This window comes from Myiozetetes cayanensis, unplaced genomic scaffold (assembly GCF_022539395.1).
Source record: "Myiozetetes cayanensis isolate MyiCay16 unplaced genomic scaffold, myiCay2020 scf9, whole genome shotgun sequence".
NCBI classification, from domain to species: domain Eukaryota; kingdom Metazoa; phylum Chordata; class Aves; order Passeriformes; family Tyrannidae; genus Myiozetetes; species Myiozetetes cayanensis.
The window spans coordinates 38,345,501-38,362,224 of NW_026088185.1; the positions used below are offsets into that span (position 1 = coordinate 38,345,501).

A 16,724-nucleotide genomic window follows, 5' to 3' on the forward strand; every position below is an offset into this window, starting at 1 on the left:
AAACAGGAATTTCTCAGGCTGCGGGAAGCGCAGCACTGCTCTCCCATGCGACAGACGCCCACCCGGCGCGGCGGTGGCCAGGGGATGGCAGCCGATATTCACCGATGAGCCACCGGCTGCTGCTGTTCCATCGGGATCCGCTCCAGAGTCCCGACTGCCTGGCCACAACCAAACCTGCACAGCCGGCACCGTGGCGATGCCACCTTCCTGGAGATGCGCAGGGACCAAAGAGCAAGAATTCACAAGCAATTGCTATAACACAGTGGTCTTTTTAAGAAAGAAAAAAAAAATTAAAAAAGCAATTTTAAAAATTTTAAAAAATAAAAACAATTTTACACTTCACAGGAACACCAGGGCAGAGTACACTGAATTTATTAAAACAGCCACATCTTCCCCAAAGTATGTGGGGTGAAAAATCCGCATACAAAATACAACAGCTAAACCATTATTTACATCCAGGCAGCTGCAATATCGAGCAATAACTTTAGCAATAGTTTTAAAAATAACTCTGCAGTGTACACAGATCATGTATTTCACAAGACGAGGGTTGAGCACTGCACCACTATACTTATTTCAGAAATATTACAATGTTCCAGTAAAATATTAATGCTTCTTTTAAAAACAGACAACTCAGGAAGTGGTTTGTAGATTGACAAAATATGACACGTTTCTCTTTAGGAACTGTGAACAACAGCAGGTTTAGACACAAACATCATAGCTACATTCAAAATACATCTAGTCCATTCATCCAAAAATACGTTCAGTGTAAGCTACAACTTATTGCACATTTCTTATATTCTGCAGAAATATATTGTACCTCAGTCTTATTCCCTGTACATTCATAAATTGTTCTGCCTGTTAGAGTAGAACTTGGATGCCCTTCCCTAAAAGCTTTCGGGGGATTGGGGTCCCACAGCCCGTGGGGATGATCCCTGGAATCACAGACAGCTGAGGGCACAGGAGGGGACTCGCTCTTGGTGCTGCTGGGGGCACCCAGGACTCCCCAGGGACACCTCAAGGACAGCCCAAGGACAGCCTGACAGACCCCCACCAAACCAAACAGGGGGGGTTGAGCCATAACCTTCAGGAACACAAAAATGAGCCTGTTCCTCCCTGCCTGTGAACCCGCAGGACGCAGCAGAGCCTCCGGTCCCAGTGACATCCCTGCGGTGGGAGCCCTGCAGAAACACCACCTGTCCCAGCAGCACCCCGGGCCACACCCGAAATGGTGAGGCAGTTCACACAGTACCATCCCCACGCAAGGGATGAAACCCAAACCCCTCCTTCCCATGAGTGAGGGTGAGCTGGGAGAGCCTCCAGGGGCACAGGAGCTCTGGGCAGACGGGGACCGAGAGAAGAACGTGCCCTGCTCAAAGTTCAGACCTGTTGTAGGGACTGGACATATTTCTAAATAAATCTATCCATAATTCCTGAATTTATTACCAAGAAAAGAAATGGCTTAGCAATGACTAAACTCTTGTAGGGTTCATTATAGGGTTACATGAGGGAATGACCTTGGTTAAGTGCAAATAATAAAAGTACCAAAGTGCAGAGGAGATTACAGCCTGAATTTCTCAAGGGCTGTTTGGGGGCAGCAGCTCAGGAAACACAGAAAAATTTGGTGCTAGAGGAAACATTAATTAACTTTCCCTTTCAGTCCATAATCCCTGCATTAAGCTTTAGGTTGTTATTAGAAGCGAAGTATAAAATATTAGTAACTCCTCCCAAATAGAAGCATCAATTAGGAGAGGCTGAATGTAGTGATGGGTTTGAGCATCCTTGACCTTGAAAATTTTTATGAGTTTAAGAACTTGTGAAGATTAGCAGGTACATTGTAACCTCAGAGGAAACCTAAGCCTCCCTAAACTACACAGAAGTGTCTTGGCATAACCTGTGCTTAAATTAGAACTGGACAAATTCACATGGAGGGGAAAGGCCACTAAAACAATGGTTCTTTGGGGTTTCTTTAAAGGAGTGTAGAGTTTGCAAACATTTCAGAGCTCAATACAACATCATCAGCCCTTGGCTCAGTTATGTTTTAACTCTAGTCTCAACAACAAAAGAAAAAAGAAAACCAGTGCAAAAATACTGAGCTAGGTGAAACTCCAGGACAAACAGACCATAACATCAGATACCTCGAGATATGTGCAGGGGAAGGGTTAAAGTATTCCTGGGGCTGGAGCTCTGACATGTGCAAGGGAGCTGAGCCTGAGAATCCTCCCCCCACACCTCCCAGCTGGGCACCAAAAGGGTCTTGTTCAAATGGCAGGGCTGATCAACAATCTTCAGAGATGCCAGAATGGCAACTGAAAACTGAAACCCTTTTCCTACTTTAAAAAAAAAAAAAAAGTATCTTCGATTTTTCCCCTTTAAGATAGGGAATTTTTTTCAACTTATGCTCTACAAGAACAAATGCTGGATCTTAGGTTTGCAAATTTTTTGATACCCAAGTCAGCATCATGCTTTGGATCATGCTAAAATTACTCCTCAAGCAGCCTAGAAGGTCACATCCACTGAGCTCTACGGGGTAGTTCACGTAGTTGAATCACATAAGAATTAAATCACAGGATGCCTTGGGTTGGAAGCGACCTTAAAGCCTATCTTGTTCCCTTCCCTGCCATGGGCAGGGACACCTTCCACCAGACCAGGTTGCTCCAAGCCCCATCCAATCTGGCCCAAATCTCTGAGACACCTTTGATTATACCTCAGAAACCACACTGGAGAAAAGTCTACCAGCAATTTAAGGGAAATATTCTCCACTGCTCAGCTCCAGACCACAGAAAGACCTGCATAATTTAACACAAGCACCTGTGCAAACACATAAATTGCATCAGAGCCTATTTATGGGCAATTAACAGCCATAAAGTATCCAAAATGTCCTGGAGATGTGTGTCAGGAAGAAACCCAGAGTGCTGATACTACAGACCACCCCACTCAGTAAAAGTTTACCCTGTTTTTCCCTGCAACAGTTCCAATTCAAGAGATTTTACACCAAAGACTGATCTGACACACTGTGATCAGCCAACAGTTGACTGCCAGGGAGCTGCGTGGACCACACCAGATTTTTGCAGAGCTTTGCTATTCTTTGGGCTATATCTTTGGGCTTAATTTCCATGGACCAGTTGGATTTAAAGATTTAAAGAACCTTATGGTTATGAAATGTATAATTTTGGTTATTAAAAATATTAGAATACTATATTCAAATATGTGGGCCATGCAGTGGGGGAGAAGGATCAGTTCACAAAATGCCAGAACATCAGTGAATTCTGATACAACACCTCACTTTGATGGGTGTGGTATTGTGGAAACATGATCAGAGATGCTAATACTCGTCACCAGCCTGGCTGTGTTACAGAATTCCATAAGAAACCTCTGAAAAGGCTTTATTGGTTTTTGTTAAAGCCTCCCCCAATACATCAAAAGGCACTAAAAAAATATTACCAGTGATTAGCAAGATTTTGTTAAAAATAAATATTTTCTCTGGTTAGGTAGAATTTCTCCCACTTTACCCCTATGTAACTAATGGAAAGTATTGCCTCTATTATTTTTTCTACAAACTGTTAGAAAGAAAAGTTATCCCTTGGTTGATCTGTTCAACAAACAAATAAACAGAGTAAAACAACGGAAACCCTAACCATAATATTGTGTGTGAAACTGAGACAATAAATATAAATGTTAATAGAGAACTGACTCAATGGTTTTGTTCATAAGGTACACCCTTAGTGGAATTTCCATCTCTTTTAATTGCTTAGGTAATAATAAATATAGTAATTCAAAATGCATTTACTGATAGCCCCTTTTCAGACTCTTGCATAAAAATAGGTGAAAAGCTGGGCTAAATTTGGTCTTTTACTCGGTTCGAGGACAGAACATGAGGGTTTTTTTTGCAAACAGCTTTAACCAACACCAGACATTTCCAGGACATTTGGGGTCTGAGGAGGATGAAAAGTGCAACAGCAAAGAGTATTTTTACACTGCTGTGATGCTTTAAGCTCCTTCCTGCATTCGCCTGGTGTCCAATTTACTCACAACACCAAAGCAAGTCACAGCCTTGCTGCACCAAACCCGACCTTTGAGTCCCAAGCTGCCTCTTTCCACAGCTGAACACGACGCCCGAGGTCAGTGCTCTGCTGCGGGCACTGCAACACTGAACCACGTTACCTGAGGTAGACCAGAAATGAAAATACTATCACACGTGGAAAGATGAAGAGCAGAATCCCTTCCCGTCTCCTGACGCAGGGAGGCCGGTCAGGCCTTGGAGTCCTCCTGCAGGCAGAGCTGCGAGACGGTTTTCTTGACGCGCAGGGCGGTGAGGCGCGCGGCGCCGCTGGCGTGCCAGCACTCCCGCATCAGCCGGCCCATCACCCGCAGCGCCTGCACACACAACAACCACACCGGCCGTCGGGAGGGACACACCAGGATCATCCACTCAGCACAGGCATCCCCAGCACTCACCCCCTGTGCCCCAGAGCATCCTCCAAACCCTCCTGCAGCTCTGGCAGCCTTGGGGCTGTGCCCACTGCCCTGGGGAGCCTGTTCAGTGCCAACCACCCTCTGGGGGAAGAACCTTTCACTGAGATCCACCCTGAGCCTGCCCTGACACAGCTCCAGCCATTCCCTGGGGGTTGTCCCTGCCACCCAGAGCAGAGCTCAGTCCTGCCCCTCCTCTGCCCCTGCCCAGGCAGTTGTAGACATGGGAGCAAACAACAGGTCAGGAGCACAACCAGCATCTCCTGCTCTCTGTTTTGCAAGTGCCTTACAGGAAAATAAAGTGCAGCTCTCTGAAACAGTGACACAACTGCAGCAGCATTACTTAAGATCCACATTTAAGAGAGTTGAGCACTTGGTGCAAAGAGCTGACCTGAGAGCTGAAGGACAGCTACACATCTGAAACATCTAAATTCAAGAGAGGATGAGCACCAAGTACCCTGTTTCTCACTGAAAAATTCTGCTTTAATTTAAATTCAAAAATATAAATAATAAAATAAAACTAGAAAAAATTAACTAGAAACTAAACTAATAATAATAAATAAACTAACTAAATTAAACTGAAAAAAAAGAAAAACACAGAAAACTGGTTTTACCTCACAGCTTTGCCACTGGTTTGGAATATTCGGTCTGAGCTTCTGCTCACAGACAACCCTTCTCATGTCTTCTATTGAAGGATCAGAAGGCACAACATCGTAGTAAGGCAACTGGTATTCCTCAGTGATTCCTAGGGAACATTTATTGGGGAAGTAACACAAAATACAAAGTACCTGCTTCACAACTAACTCTAATTGTTTCTACAAGCAGTGAGAGAGAACAGAGGACCTTTTGGGGCCACCTTGAACAACAGCTCCGTGACATTTTCTGTCCCCACTTACTGCTGCAGTAACCAGGAGTGCTTGGTTTTACTGAAGACAGAAGTGGTGAGGATCACAAAATGAGCTACAGCCAGCACTGGGGTCCCCAGCACAGGAGGGATGTGGAGCTGCTGGAGATTGTCCAGAGGAGGCCACGGAGATGCTCCAGGACTGGAGCCCCTCTGCTCTGGAGCCAGGCTGGGAGAGCTGGGGGGCTCACCTGGAGAAGAGAAGGCTCCAGGGACACCTGAGAGACCCTTGCAGGGCCTAAAGGGGCTCCAGGAGAGCTGGAGGGGGACTGGGGACAAGGCATGGAGGGACAGTACAAGGGGGAATGTGTTCAAGCTGGTTGAGATGGGATATTGGGAAGGAATTGCTGGCTAGGAGGGTGGTGAGGCCCTGGCACAGGTTGGACAGAGAAGCTGTGGCTGCCCCTGGACCCCTGGAAGTGTCCAAGGCCAGGTTGGACGGGGCTTGGAGCAACCTGGGCTGGTGGAAGGTGTCCCTGCAGGTGGCAGGGGATGGAACAAGATGAGTTTAAGGTCCCCTCCAACCCAAACCAACCTGGCATTCTGTGATTGTATGAAAAGGCAGCTCACCTCCAATGGAGCACCTGCGGGCTATCTCCCAGTACACCAGCCCCAGGGAGTAAATGTCTGCTCGTTTGAAGGACTCGAAGATGCTCATGTTCATAGTGTCGTCCAGGATCTCGGGAGCCATGTACCTGTGGAGCACACGGGGGCAGGTTGGTTCCTACAGAAGGCCACGGTTGCCCTACCATGTGCCAGGGCCAGGTGACCCCTCCTGGCACTGGAGCCATGCCCTGACCAGGCCCAGAGCCTGTGGAGTGACCAACATACAGTGTCCGTGCCAGAGCCGCATCCCAAGCGGGACAGGGAGTTCCATTCCATGGGAACAGCAATCACCTCCCGCTCCCACCCAGCGGGCGTGGAGGGTCTGCGGGACCCCCAGCCGATACCAAAAGTGCAGGGGACATCACTGATGGAGGGGAGGGCTGGGAGGAGCCATCCCCAGAGAGTGAGCCCGTCTAGGGGCTGGCAGACCCACCTCCTGGTGCCCACGCGGGGGTTCTGGGGGATGTCGATGGTGTTCAGCACCGAGTCGTGCTTCACCGCCAGGCCCAGGTCAGCGATGGCGCAGGTCTCGTTCCTCTTCACCAGGATGTTCTTGGATTTCAGGTCTCGGTGTGCAATCGCTGGCTTCCCTGTTCACAGGGAGAGAAACCGCCTCCAATTTTGATAAGAACAGTGTGGAACTTAATATAATGAGCAAGGATGTGGAAACAGTTTTATTCAATTTTGTTACTATTCCCTGTAGAAACACTGAAGCCTATTTTGAGCGAGCAAAGCTCTGCTAAATGCTGTCAACTTCAAAAGAAAACTTTGATGGCATTTTTGTTTCAATACCTGTGTTTCAGGAATAAAACACAAAAAAAGAAACTGGAAGTTCACCCTTCAAATTAATTTATAAAATTACAGAATCATGGAATGGCTTGGGTTGGAAAAACTCTCTAAGGTGATTGAGGCCATCTGTTCCCACAGCACTGCCAAAGCCACCACTAACCCATGTCCCCAGGTGCCACATCTACAATGCTTTTCAATCCCTCCAGGGATGCTGACCCACCACCTCCCTGGGCAGCTGTGCCAGAGCTGAACAGCCCTTCTGGGGAAGCTTTTCCTAATTTTTCCTTCATTAGAGCTCACTTCTCTTTGGCACAGCTGCTCCCACAGGCATCCACTTAAAGCCGTGGATGAGGTGCAGGCAGCAGAAGTGGGAAGGTGACATCCCTGTTCCCCTGCAGCGCTCACACACCATTCCTCTTGGTGTTAACAGTTTGGAAAGCGCTTCACGATTCCACGTCACCCATAAATGCTTTTGCAAACAACACTGAGGCACCTTAAAATACCGGAAGGATGAGTGGGAGGGAAACACTTGCCTTGTGTGCCAACGATCTCCATGTGGAGGTGGGCCAGGCCACTGGCCACCGACAGCGCCAGCCTGACCATGCCCTCCACCGTCACCGTGCCCCTGTTCAGGTAGTCGAACAGGGACCCCTGCTCGTGGTACTCGGAGACAAGCCAGAGCTGAGTCCACGTGCCGTTATCTGCCCGGAGGAAGCACCATCATTAAAAATGCTGTGTGGCCAAAGCCTTCCCTGGAAAAGCCCTGTGAGAGGACGGAGCCCCCGACGCCGCGCCCGCCCCGTACCCTTGTTGTCGGCAGCGATGAAGCCCAGGATGTTCTCGTGCCTCAGCATAACCGTCTGGTAAATCTCTGCCTCCCGGAACCAGGACCGCTCGTCTCTGGAGGAGAAGATTTTCACAGCCACATCCTCCCCGCACCATTTCCCGCGCCAGACTTCGCCAAAGCGGCCTTTTCCTACGATTTCCTGCAGGACAATCGTCCTGGCGATGGTTCTCTGGACCAGCAGAGGCAAACCTAGTTGAAAGGAGAGACAGGTACTTGGGAAATAGCTCCACTGTGATCTTCAAACCCCAGCACTGCCCTTTACCAGTGAGCTGCATTCATGGCTTTGTTTTCCAAGCCTGCCAGGGGAAAATCCTTTCCCCACAATATCTCCCCAAATCAGCCTTTTAGATATTACTTTTCAGTGTCCATATATTTAAAAAACATTTAAAAGCCCCAATAAAAATTAAAAACTAGGCCTGAGATATTCAATTTGGTTTGATAGGAATTGCAGCTGTCCTACAATCAATTAGTTGCTCTGCTCTGACTGATATTTTCAAAAACAGTGATAAATCATCATAGCAGCTCCACTGTCCTTTGCAAGCCATAACCTCTACCTTCTTTGGTTTGATTCTGTGTTTTCTGGGGACTTAAAATAATTATTAATTTTTTTTTTTTTAAATCAAGACAACCTTGATTTTGGCTGAAATCAGACCAAATTGCCCCACTTCACGGGGCTCTGGATCATCACAAGTCCAGGCCTATTCCTGGCTCAGGGATGGCTGGGAAGAGTTAAAACTTCAGGGTACATAAAGCCAAAGTCTGCTCATTATAGTTGTGAAAAAGCATTAGGGAAGAACAACAAGTTAATCCTCAGAGGTATGCAGCTCATGGAAATAAAGTCAACTAAGTTAGGCACCATTCCTACATTTTTCACTTATAAATAAAAGCAAGCACAGTCTACATATTTTTCAATAAAAGCTGTAGTTAGGGAAAGCTGTGTTGTACACCCCAGATGTGCCATTGGCCAGATGAGCTAAAATATATTAATTCCACCTCATATTTGTGTTTCTTTGGTTTAACAACTTCTCCATTGCAATGGAGGCATCACAGTAGACTGGTTATCAGAAACAGGAAAAATGTGGGCATTCTGCTCAAAAAAGAATATTGGGTAATGCTATTTTCCAATAGAACACTAAAAATTTCAGAAGCAGTATCCTGACTCAGGTGAGTTTAGGACCTCTCCTTATCAGCCAGCAGCATTTGCTTTCACGCTTGAATCTGATTTCTGAGCTCACTCTTTTAACTCTTCCATTCCAACCAAGAGCAGAACTTTTGCAATTGGACAGAAGAGCACACAAAGTGCCGTCACTGCTGGGAGGGGTGGCCACAGCATCTGCCCGCCCTTGGCGTGCAGGGCACCCCACGTACCGGAGCCGGAGCCGGAGGTGGTCATGTCGTAGATGAGGTCCCTGAGGGTCTTGCCGGAGCTGCCCAGGTTGGCCTCGGCCAGGGGATCCTCCACGGTGGGCGCTTTGCGGCCGCGGCGGGCGCAGCGCCGGCGGCCCCGGGAGGAGCAGGCGGCCAGCACCGCCAGCAGCACCAGCACACACACCGGCACCGCCACCGTCACCGCCAGCACCGCCGGCCTGCCAGCCCTGCCGGGGGACTCGGACGCTGTGGGAACACGAGCGGGGGAGAAGAGCGTGAGTGAAGGGCTGCGGGGGGACAGCGGGGCGAGGTTCAGGGACTGCTCCTGGCCACAACACAGACCCCACTCCTGTACCACATGGAGTCTTTCCCCACACACTCTCTGTGCGGGAAGCTTGGTCTCTTGATGCCACCCAGCACCACCGCCTCAGATCATCCCATCCCATCCCATCCCTCAGGGGACACCAGAGGACACTCTCAGCAGCACACAGCTGGCCCATGGGCTCAATGCCCCAGACTGGAGCAGTAAATGGTCCCTTCTGCCAGCACAGTGACCAGCATTCCCACTGGAAAATACCTGCCCTGCCAGCCTGGCCGTCAGCTCCAGCAGGAACAGTGGGTGCCAGATGTCAAACACCAGCAGTGGGAGAGAGCCTGCAGGAACATCCCACACCTGCAGCTCCTGGTCTCCTGCTCCTGCTGGGAGCCTTGGCCACAGCCCTTGTCTCCTTGGCTGGAGAGTCCTCCCACTTCTTTAGCATGGGCTGTGAGGCTGCCCCTTCTCACAGCGTGTGGTCACCACAGCCCTGCATCCCTCCCAGCCTTTCCAGCTCCTTCCTTCTCTTCCCTCCTTTCTGCAGCTCCCTCCACTCCAGAGCAGCACTCTTTCCAGAAGAAATACCTCAAAAACCAGCACTGTGACTCCTGTGTTATAGTCAGGGCCATCCTCAACCCTGACCCCATGCACCAGGTGTCCCATGGCCAGCACATCTGGTGTTCTGCACACACCCCTCAGGGGCTGAGGGGCTCCCACAGCTCAAACCACACAGGGGAGTGACAAACACCACGAACACAACACACACACCACGCCCAGGGTGCCATTAAAGGCCACACCAGCATGGTGACATCCACAGCAGCTGGGCAAGGTCAGACTCTTGGGGAAATCAAACAATCCCTCAGGACCACCCAAACCCAGTAAAACAACACCATTAACCCCATTTTGCAATCCTATTTTGAATGTCCTGTTCATTGACTGGCTAACCAAGAACAGAAGCTGACACACGTTGCCATGTGTGAACCAAAGGCAGCACATCTGGCAGTACTCAGCAATTTCAACAACGTGGAGTAGTTATGGTCCAAGTTGTGTAAACAAAACAGTACTTGTAGGCAGTAAAAAAGTAAGAAAAAGGATGGATTTTTTTTTTCCTCCAATGGAAAAGACATTCTCACACACAGCCATTTGCTTTTGACTCATAATGAGCACTGTAAGGTTTCCAAAAGCTCTGAGCTCTGTGTGTGCAAGATTCTAGGCTACTCAGGGAGCAAATTACATGTTCTTTCCAAGGCAGTTAGAAAATGTCTTGCATTAATAGGGGGCTCTAGTCAGCTCTACAGAATACTTTTAAACCATTTCAAAAACACACAATTTGGGCTAGAGTCTAAAATTAAGTTTCTCCAGCTTCCACTGTGACTACAGACACCACTCACAGTGGAGCAGGGGCAGAGATCACAAGCTCTGTCTCCCACATCTTAAATGTGGCCTGAAAATCCTGTGAGACACAAGTCTACAACTGAAAGAGCCTCTGGATCTGACCCTCAGCTGCTCAAACCAGCCTGTTCCACACTGAGTTCTGCAGAGAAAACAAGAGTGAGGGATGTGCAAGGGATGGTTTATCAAAGGGAGGTCCCTCAAGGCAGCAGCACACAGAGCATTTTCTCAGTCCTGCTGTGACATCCCACTGACAGGGGAAGCTCACCTTGAGCTGGGGCAGAAAATATCCCTGTTAAACCACTAGAAGCCCAAAAAGAAATTCAATTAAAAAACAAAACAATTACAGTAAATGCATCCTGCACTTTGAAACTTTCTCCTGCTAATGCAAAATACTGCAGTGAATTCCCTGCTCACAAGAAGGAGGATATAAAAAGCAGAGATCCAGGTTGAGTCTGTCCTTAAAGGTATGTACTTTCAGACACTGTAAAAACAAACAGACAAAAACCAACCAAACAAAGAACAAACAAACAAAAAAACCAACTCAAATGAACAGCCAGTTCCTGTCCTCCAGGGCACCAACCAGAGACTGCTCTGACTGGGCATTGCCACCTGCAGCTCTGCCACGGGAATTCAGGCACAGGCACCAAAGCACCCACACTGCCCTCTGCCCCCAGAGATCCTCACCCTGCGGGTCCTCTCACTGTTTTCCAGGCACTCCTGGCACCTTTACAACAAAAACCTTTGGTAATGACCCACAGGCACAGAATCCCAGAGTGGTTTGGGTTGGAAAGGACCTTAAAGCCCACCTGGTCCCAAACCCCTGCCATGGGCAGGGACATCTTCCACTAGTCCAGGTTGCTCCAAGCCTGTGGAAGAGCTGCAGGACAGGTTTGTGTCCCAGCAGGGCACAAAGTTCCTGCCTCGCCTGGATGATGGGCACCACACTGGACCTTCCCAGGGCTTCCCCTCCTCCAGGAGAGTCACTCCTGCCTAAAGGCAAGTTTTCTATGCCCACATGCTCTACTTTCAAACTAGAATCTGCATAATGGAGACAGGCAGGTTGGCAGGAAGATATATAATACATATATACACCTAAAGAGAGCTATATATACAAAGAAATAGATAAATTTATAAGAAGTTTGATATAGAAAAATATAGAGACAGAGGGGGAGAGAGAGACAGAGAGAGAGAGAGAGAAAGAGATAGTTATGGAAAAAGAGAGAGAGGGGCACACAAACCACATTGGCACTGTTACATTTCTGACTGACATGAGTTCCCCCTGATGTTTAGAGCAAAGGGCTCAGGGTAAGAAGTCAGTCATTTTTTAGGGGGTACTGAAATGCAAACCCTCTAGTTTTGTAACTGCCAGCTCAAGTGCTGGGATGACAGATGTGCCTCCACTGCTCCTCTAGAAATAGCAGCTTTAACCCAAGATACCAGCATCCCAGCTTGGAAAAAAACCAGCATGGTGCTTTATTTCTAGAGCATAACCACAACTAGGGTGTCCCTTCTGTGGTCAGCTGAAAGAAAAACACTTAAATAGTCCTTATTCCTACCCCACAGGACAGGTGAGGGTGAGTACCAGGGTTCAGCAAGAGGTGACAGTGCCCGAGGCTTGCCTGTGGTTTGCCCTCCTCTGTTTATATGACATAGCAACAGCCTTTCAAATTCCAGTCAGAACTATACAACAGCAGCTTGAATTAAAGCTATAATTGTAAATTATGTACTAATTTGCACATTTTTACCTGTAACATCTCTCACTGGTGTAAGTATAAAAAGGTGTCCACTGATAAAGCAGTATATTTTACAGGTTTTTTGAAAAAGCCTGGATTAAACACAAATCTTGCAAAGAAGAGTCAAAAATATTAAATTTATTTTTAAAAAGCACTGAATTAACAACTTCATTACACAACTTTGAACCTGGCAGACTCACACACTGCACATTTTCCACTGTGTGTGGAGATGTTGGAGGCTGGAAGGTCTCAGGCAGGGCAGAGGCTCTGTTACTCCCTTGCAAGACCCCAGATAATAGCTTCTGGCTCCTCACAATTGCTAATTCACCAGTGCCTCAGGTACCATCTTTCCAACATCCAGCCTAACTCCAGGTCACAAACTCCCTGAAGATACACCAGCCCATAAAACTTGTGAGGTTACAAGTGCTCTTCAGACACTTCTTAGAATCACAGAGTCATGGAATCACAGAACATTCTGGGTTGGAAGGCACACACAAGGATCACTGAGTCCAAATCCTGGCCCTGCAAGGGACAGACCAAGAACCCCACCGTGTGCCTGAGAGCACACCTTCACATCTTCCTTGCATGTTCATGTTTAGTGCTCATGGGACCCAAAGGCAGTGTGTGGAGACCTTTACAAGACACAAGAAATTCCCTCTGCCCCAGAGCTGCAGTTCAGATTTTCCTGTCTGAAACAAGCTGGGACAAAACCAGCTGCTGTTTTGCAGCCAGCCTGTAAAGCCCCCCCGGGCTGGCTGCCGTGGCTGCGTCCCCTGCACAGCATTTCCCACCCCCAGGTGCGACAGCAGCGCTCACACAGCACTCACCGAGGGGCAGGCGCAGGGTGATGTTGTTGCAGAAGTCGGTGTAGCAGCACTCGGTCTTGGTGACGTTCTTGGAGCTGTGGCAGAAGACCTGGGCATTCAGCTCCGGGAGGGAGACGCAGGACTTGACCACCTCCTCGCGCCCGTTGGTCAGCATGACCGAGGCCCAGCACGCGCCCTCCGTCTGGCAGGTGAAGTTGGTGTGTTCACACAGCTGGCACACGCACTGCAGGCCTGCAAAACAGGGGACAGCGCTTGGGAGAGGACCCTGGGACAGCAGAGCCCGGGACAGCAGAGCCTGGGACAGCAGAGCCTGGGACAGCAGAGCCTGGGACAGCAGAGCCCGGGAGAGTAGACCATGGGACAGCAGAGCCCGGGAGAGTAGACCATGGGACAGCAGAGCCCGGGAGAGTAGACCATGGGACAGCAGAGCCCGGGAGAGTAGACCATGGGACAGCAGAGCCTGGGACAGCACAGCCCCGGGATAGCAGAGCCTGGGACAGCAGAGCCTGGGACAGCAGAGCCTGGGACAGCAGAGCCTGGGACAGCAGACCCCAGGACAGCAGAGCCTGGGACAGCAGATCCCGAGACAGCAGAGCCCGGGACAGCAGAGCCTGGGACAGCAGATCCCGGGACAGCAGATCCCGGGACAGCAGAGCCTGGGACAGCAGATCCTGGGACAGCAGATCCCCGGAACAGCAGAGCCCGGGAGAGTAGACCATGGGACAGCAGACTATGGGACAGCAGACCATGGGACAGCAGATCCTGGGACAGCAGATCCTGGGACAGCAGAGCCCCGGGACAGCAGAGCCCCAGGACAGCAGAGCCCCAGGACAGCAGAGCCCCAGGACAGCAGAGCCCCAGGACAGCAGAGCCCCGGGACAGCAGAGCCCCGGGACAGCAGAGCCCGGGACAGCAGAGCCTGGGACAGCAGAGCCTGGGACAGCAGAGCCTGGGACAGCAGACCATGGGACAGCAGACCATGGGACAGCAGAGCCTGGGACAGCAGAGCCTGGGACAGCAGAGCCTGGGACAGCAGATCCCCAGGACAGCAGAGCCCGGGACAGCAGATCCCTGGGACAGCAGATCCCGGGACAGCAGATCCCCGGAACAGCAGATCCCCGGAACAGCAGATCCCCGGAACAGCAGACCATGGGACAGCAGATCCCCAGGACAGCAGATCCTGGGACAGCAGATCCCTGGGACAGCAGATCCCGGGACAGCAGATCCCCGGAACAGCAGACCCCCAGGACAGCAGAGCCCCGAGGCCGCTGTGCCAGCCGGTCCTGCCGGTTGTCTGACCACGAGCGCCCCGTGGGAGCTCCGGCACAGGGCCATGCCAGGACTGATGCCAGCAAACGGGCTCCTGGGCTGCAGGAGAAAGTCAGTCCCAGGAAACCCCCAGCAGCACAGGTCCCCAGCACTCACACATGACAAGTGTTTTAATCCTGTTTTATAGTAATCATCTGTCTCCCTTGGTGGGGAAGACTGACCACCACAAAAAGCAGTTCCCGTGAAAGCTGCCTCTTGCTGAGGTGGGGAGACAGAGGTTTGGGTTTATGTTCCCAGCTCTCACCACTCCAGACAGCACCTCAGACAATGCTCAGTACAAAGACACTGGCACAGGCTCTGATCTGTGCATTCAGACACAGCCACAGTCATCATGTACCAAGTCTTAAATATTACCAACAGCTTCTGGTGAGGAAGCTGTTGCTGACTCCCAGTAACACAGCACCATCCCAGCCACCCGCCTGCACCAGCACCACCCCACCACGTCAGAGCACCGAGCTGAGGCATCACCAAGACACAGCACCTGGCACCCCCAGACAGAACAACCCACCCTTCCTCCCCATCCTCCTGACAGGAGGCTCCTTGTCCAGGCACCCCTTCCTGGGTCAGCTGGGACTGCCAGACTGAACCCTGCTCTACTTAGGAGAGTAGCTTTAGCCATAAATCCATTGTTTCTTTGGGATTGGAGGGGGTGTGGAACGAGGGTTTCTTTCATTTAACATAGACTTGAAAAGTGAAACACCAGTTAGTGGTGAGCTTGGCAGTGCTGGGGGAATGGCTGTGCTCAATGATCTTAGAGGGCTTTTCCAACCCAAACCATTCCATGATTCTGTGATCCCTGAGTCCCTGGAGGAGCACAGAAGTCCTGACAGACATCAGCATGAACCTGATTTCTGTTTCTGTGATACTCTTTGTTTTCTTTACAACAATCTCCCATCCTGTGCCACCCTTCTCAAATCACAGTTTGTGGTGTTTCTCTTCAGCTCGGGCCCACAACAAACTTCCTTGGCACCATATGTCCATGTTTATCCTGCTGAGGGTGTGCCAGGAGCTGCTGCCTCAGCTCTCCCTTGGCACGGGAACGAGCACCATCCATCACCCCCAGCACAGCAGCTGAATCTCCCTTAAAGACATTACCCTGTTCCTAGAAGAGCTGCCAGGAGCAAGACTCATCAGATCCAAATAAATTAGAGATCTAGCAGGAAGAAAACAGACACATCATCACCAAAACTGCAAAATAAAAGCATCATTGAGGAAAGGAGTCTGATATTGCTGCAAATGTCTTCAAGGATTCTGTCACGTCATTATGCTGTTTTTCTCTCCTTCTCACAGCCCAAAAATAAAATCTGAAATTATCTTTATGATGTCATCCGCCATGGATATCTGACAGATTTATCCATCATTCTGTATTTTGCAGATTGCTTCAGAGTAGACCTGATCAAAACTGTCCCTGCATGTCCTGAGCACCTCCAGGGTGGTTCCTCTGAGCCTTGTGGACATGAGGAGAGACAAGGATGGCTGAAGGGCTCTGTATCCTCACCCTGACCAAGCCAAGACAGTCACTGCCAGAATGGTAAGGCTCTGCATCACCAAATGCTGCCATCACATAGGGAAAAAACCCACAAACAAACAGGAAAACTGTAGCTAAATTTATTCAGAGACTGGATCAGAGTCAGAGTTTTGGGAAAGATGAGATGCTTTCTTCCCGGAAGATTTACACAGACCACTTCAAATGTAATTCTATAAAAGCAGAAGCCCTGGGTTACCCAGATACCTGCCTGTGCTGCTGACTGACTTCTCATGTAGAAAAATTGATAGAAATACCAAACCACACATAAACCCCTGACCCTCTTTCCAGGAACATTTGTGTCCTTCCAGAACCCTTTGTTAATAGAGCAGAAAGATTATCTTAAAATATACTATGAAAGGATGTGTTTCTTGTACCTGTGCTGCTTCAGCTGACTCACCACTGAGGAACCAGCAGAGCCTGGGCCCCTGTGAACATGCCCTTGGGAAGATCCATGCTTTTTTCCCACTCCCCATCCTGCTGAACGGGGGGAGGTGACAAACCCCATCAGCTCTCACCCTGTGTCACACCCCAGCTGTGCCCCACAGGGAGCTCCTCAGGCCCCTGCACAACAGCTCCAGCTCTGCCAAGCCTGTATCCCCATCCCTGCTGACA

The 16,724-nt window shown here is 49.7% G+C and overlaps 2 protein-coding genes across 2 annotated transcripts in view; one reads left to right on the forward strand and one right to left on the reverse strand.

Annotated features, from left to right (window-relative positions):
* Positions 1–16,724, forward strand: part of UPP2 (uridine phosphorylase 2) — a 293,492-nt gene that overhangs the window by 189,475 nt on the left and 87,293 nt on the right. The gene's annotated exons all lie outside the window — the stretch shown is intronic.
* On the reverse strand, positions 9–13,481 carry ACVR1C (activin A receptor type 1C). Its single transcript, XM_050339689.1, has 8 exons — positions 13,256–13,481; positions 8,985–9,230; positions 7,575–7,805; positions 7,303–7,470; positions 6,414–6,570; positions 5,945–6,069; positions 5,085–5,215; positions 9–4,374 (listed from the first exon to the last, which is right to left on the reverse strand). Exons 1-8 carry the CDS (start codon positions 13,407–13,409, stop codon positions 4,249–4,251), a joined length of 1,338 nt encoding a protein of 445 aa, XP_050195646.1. The 5' UTR covers positions 13,410–13,481; the 3' UTR covers positions 9–4,248.

What these genes read in the sequence shown, in the direction of transcription:
- ACVR1C (XM_050339689.1), bottom strand. Translation starts at nt 13,409, where the DNA reads ATGCTGACCAACGGGCGCGAGGAGGTGGTCAAGTCCTGCGTCTCCCTC. An exon ending in CACCCTGCGCCTGCCCCTCG is followed by an intron (nt 9,231 to 13,255) that starts GTGAGTGCTGTG and finishes GTGTTCCCACAG; the next exon opens with CGTCCGAGTCCCCCGGCAGG. An exon ending in GGAGATCGTTGGCACACAAG is followed by an intron (nt 6,571 to 7,302) that starts GCAAGTGTTTCC and finishes CCCTGTGAACAG; the next exon opens with GGAAGCCAGCGATTGCACAC.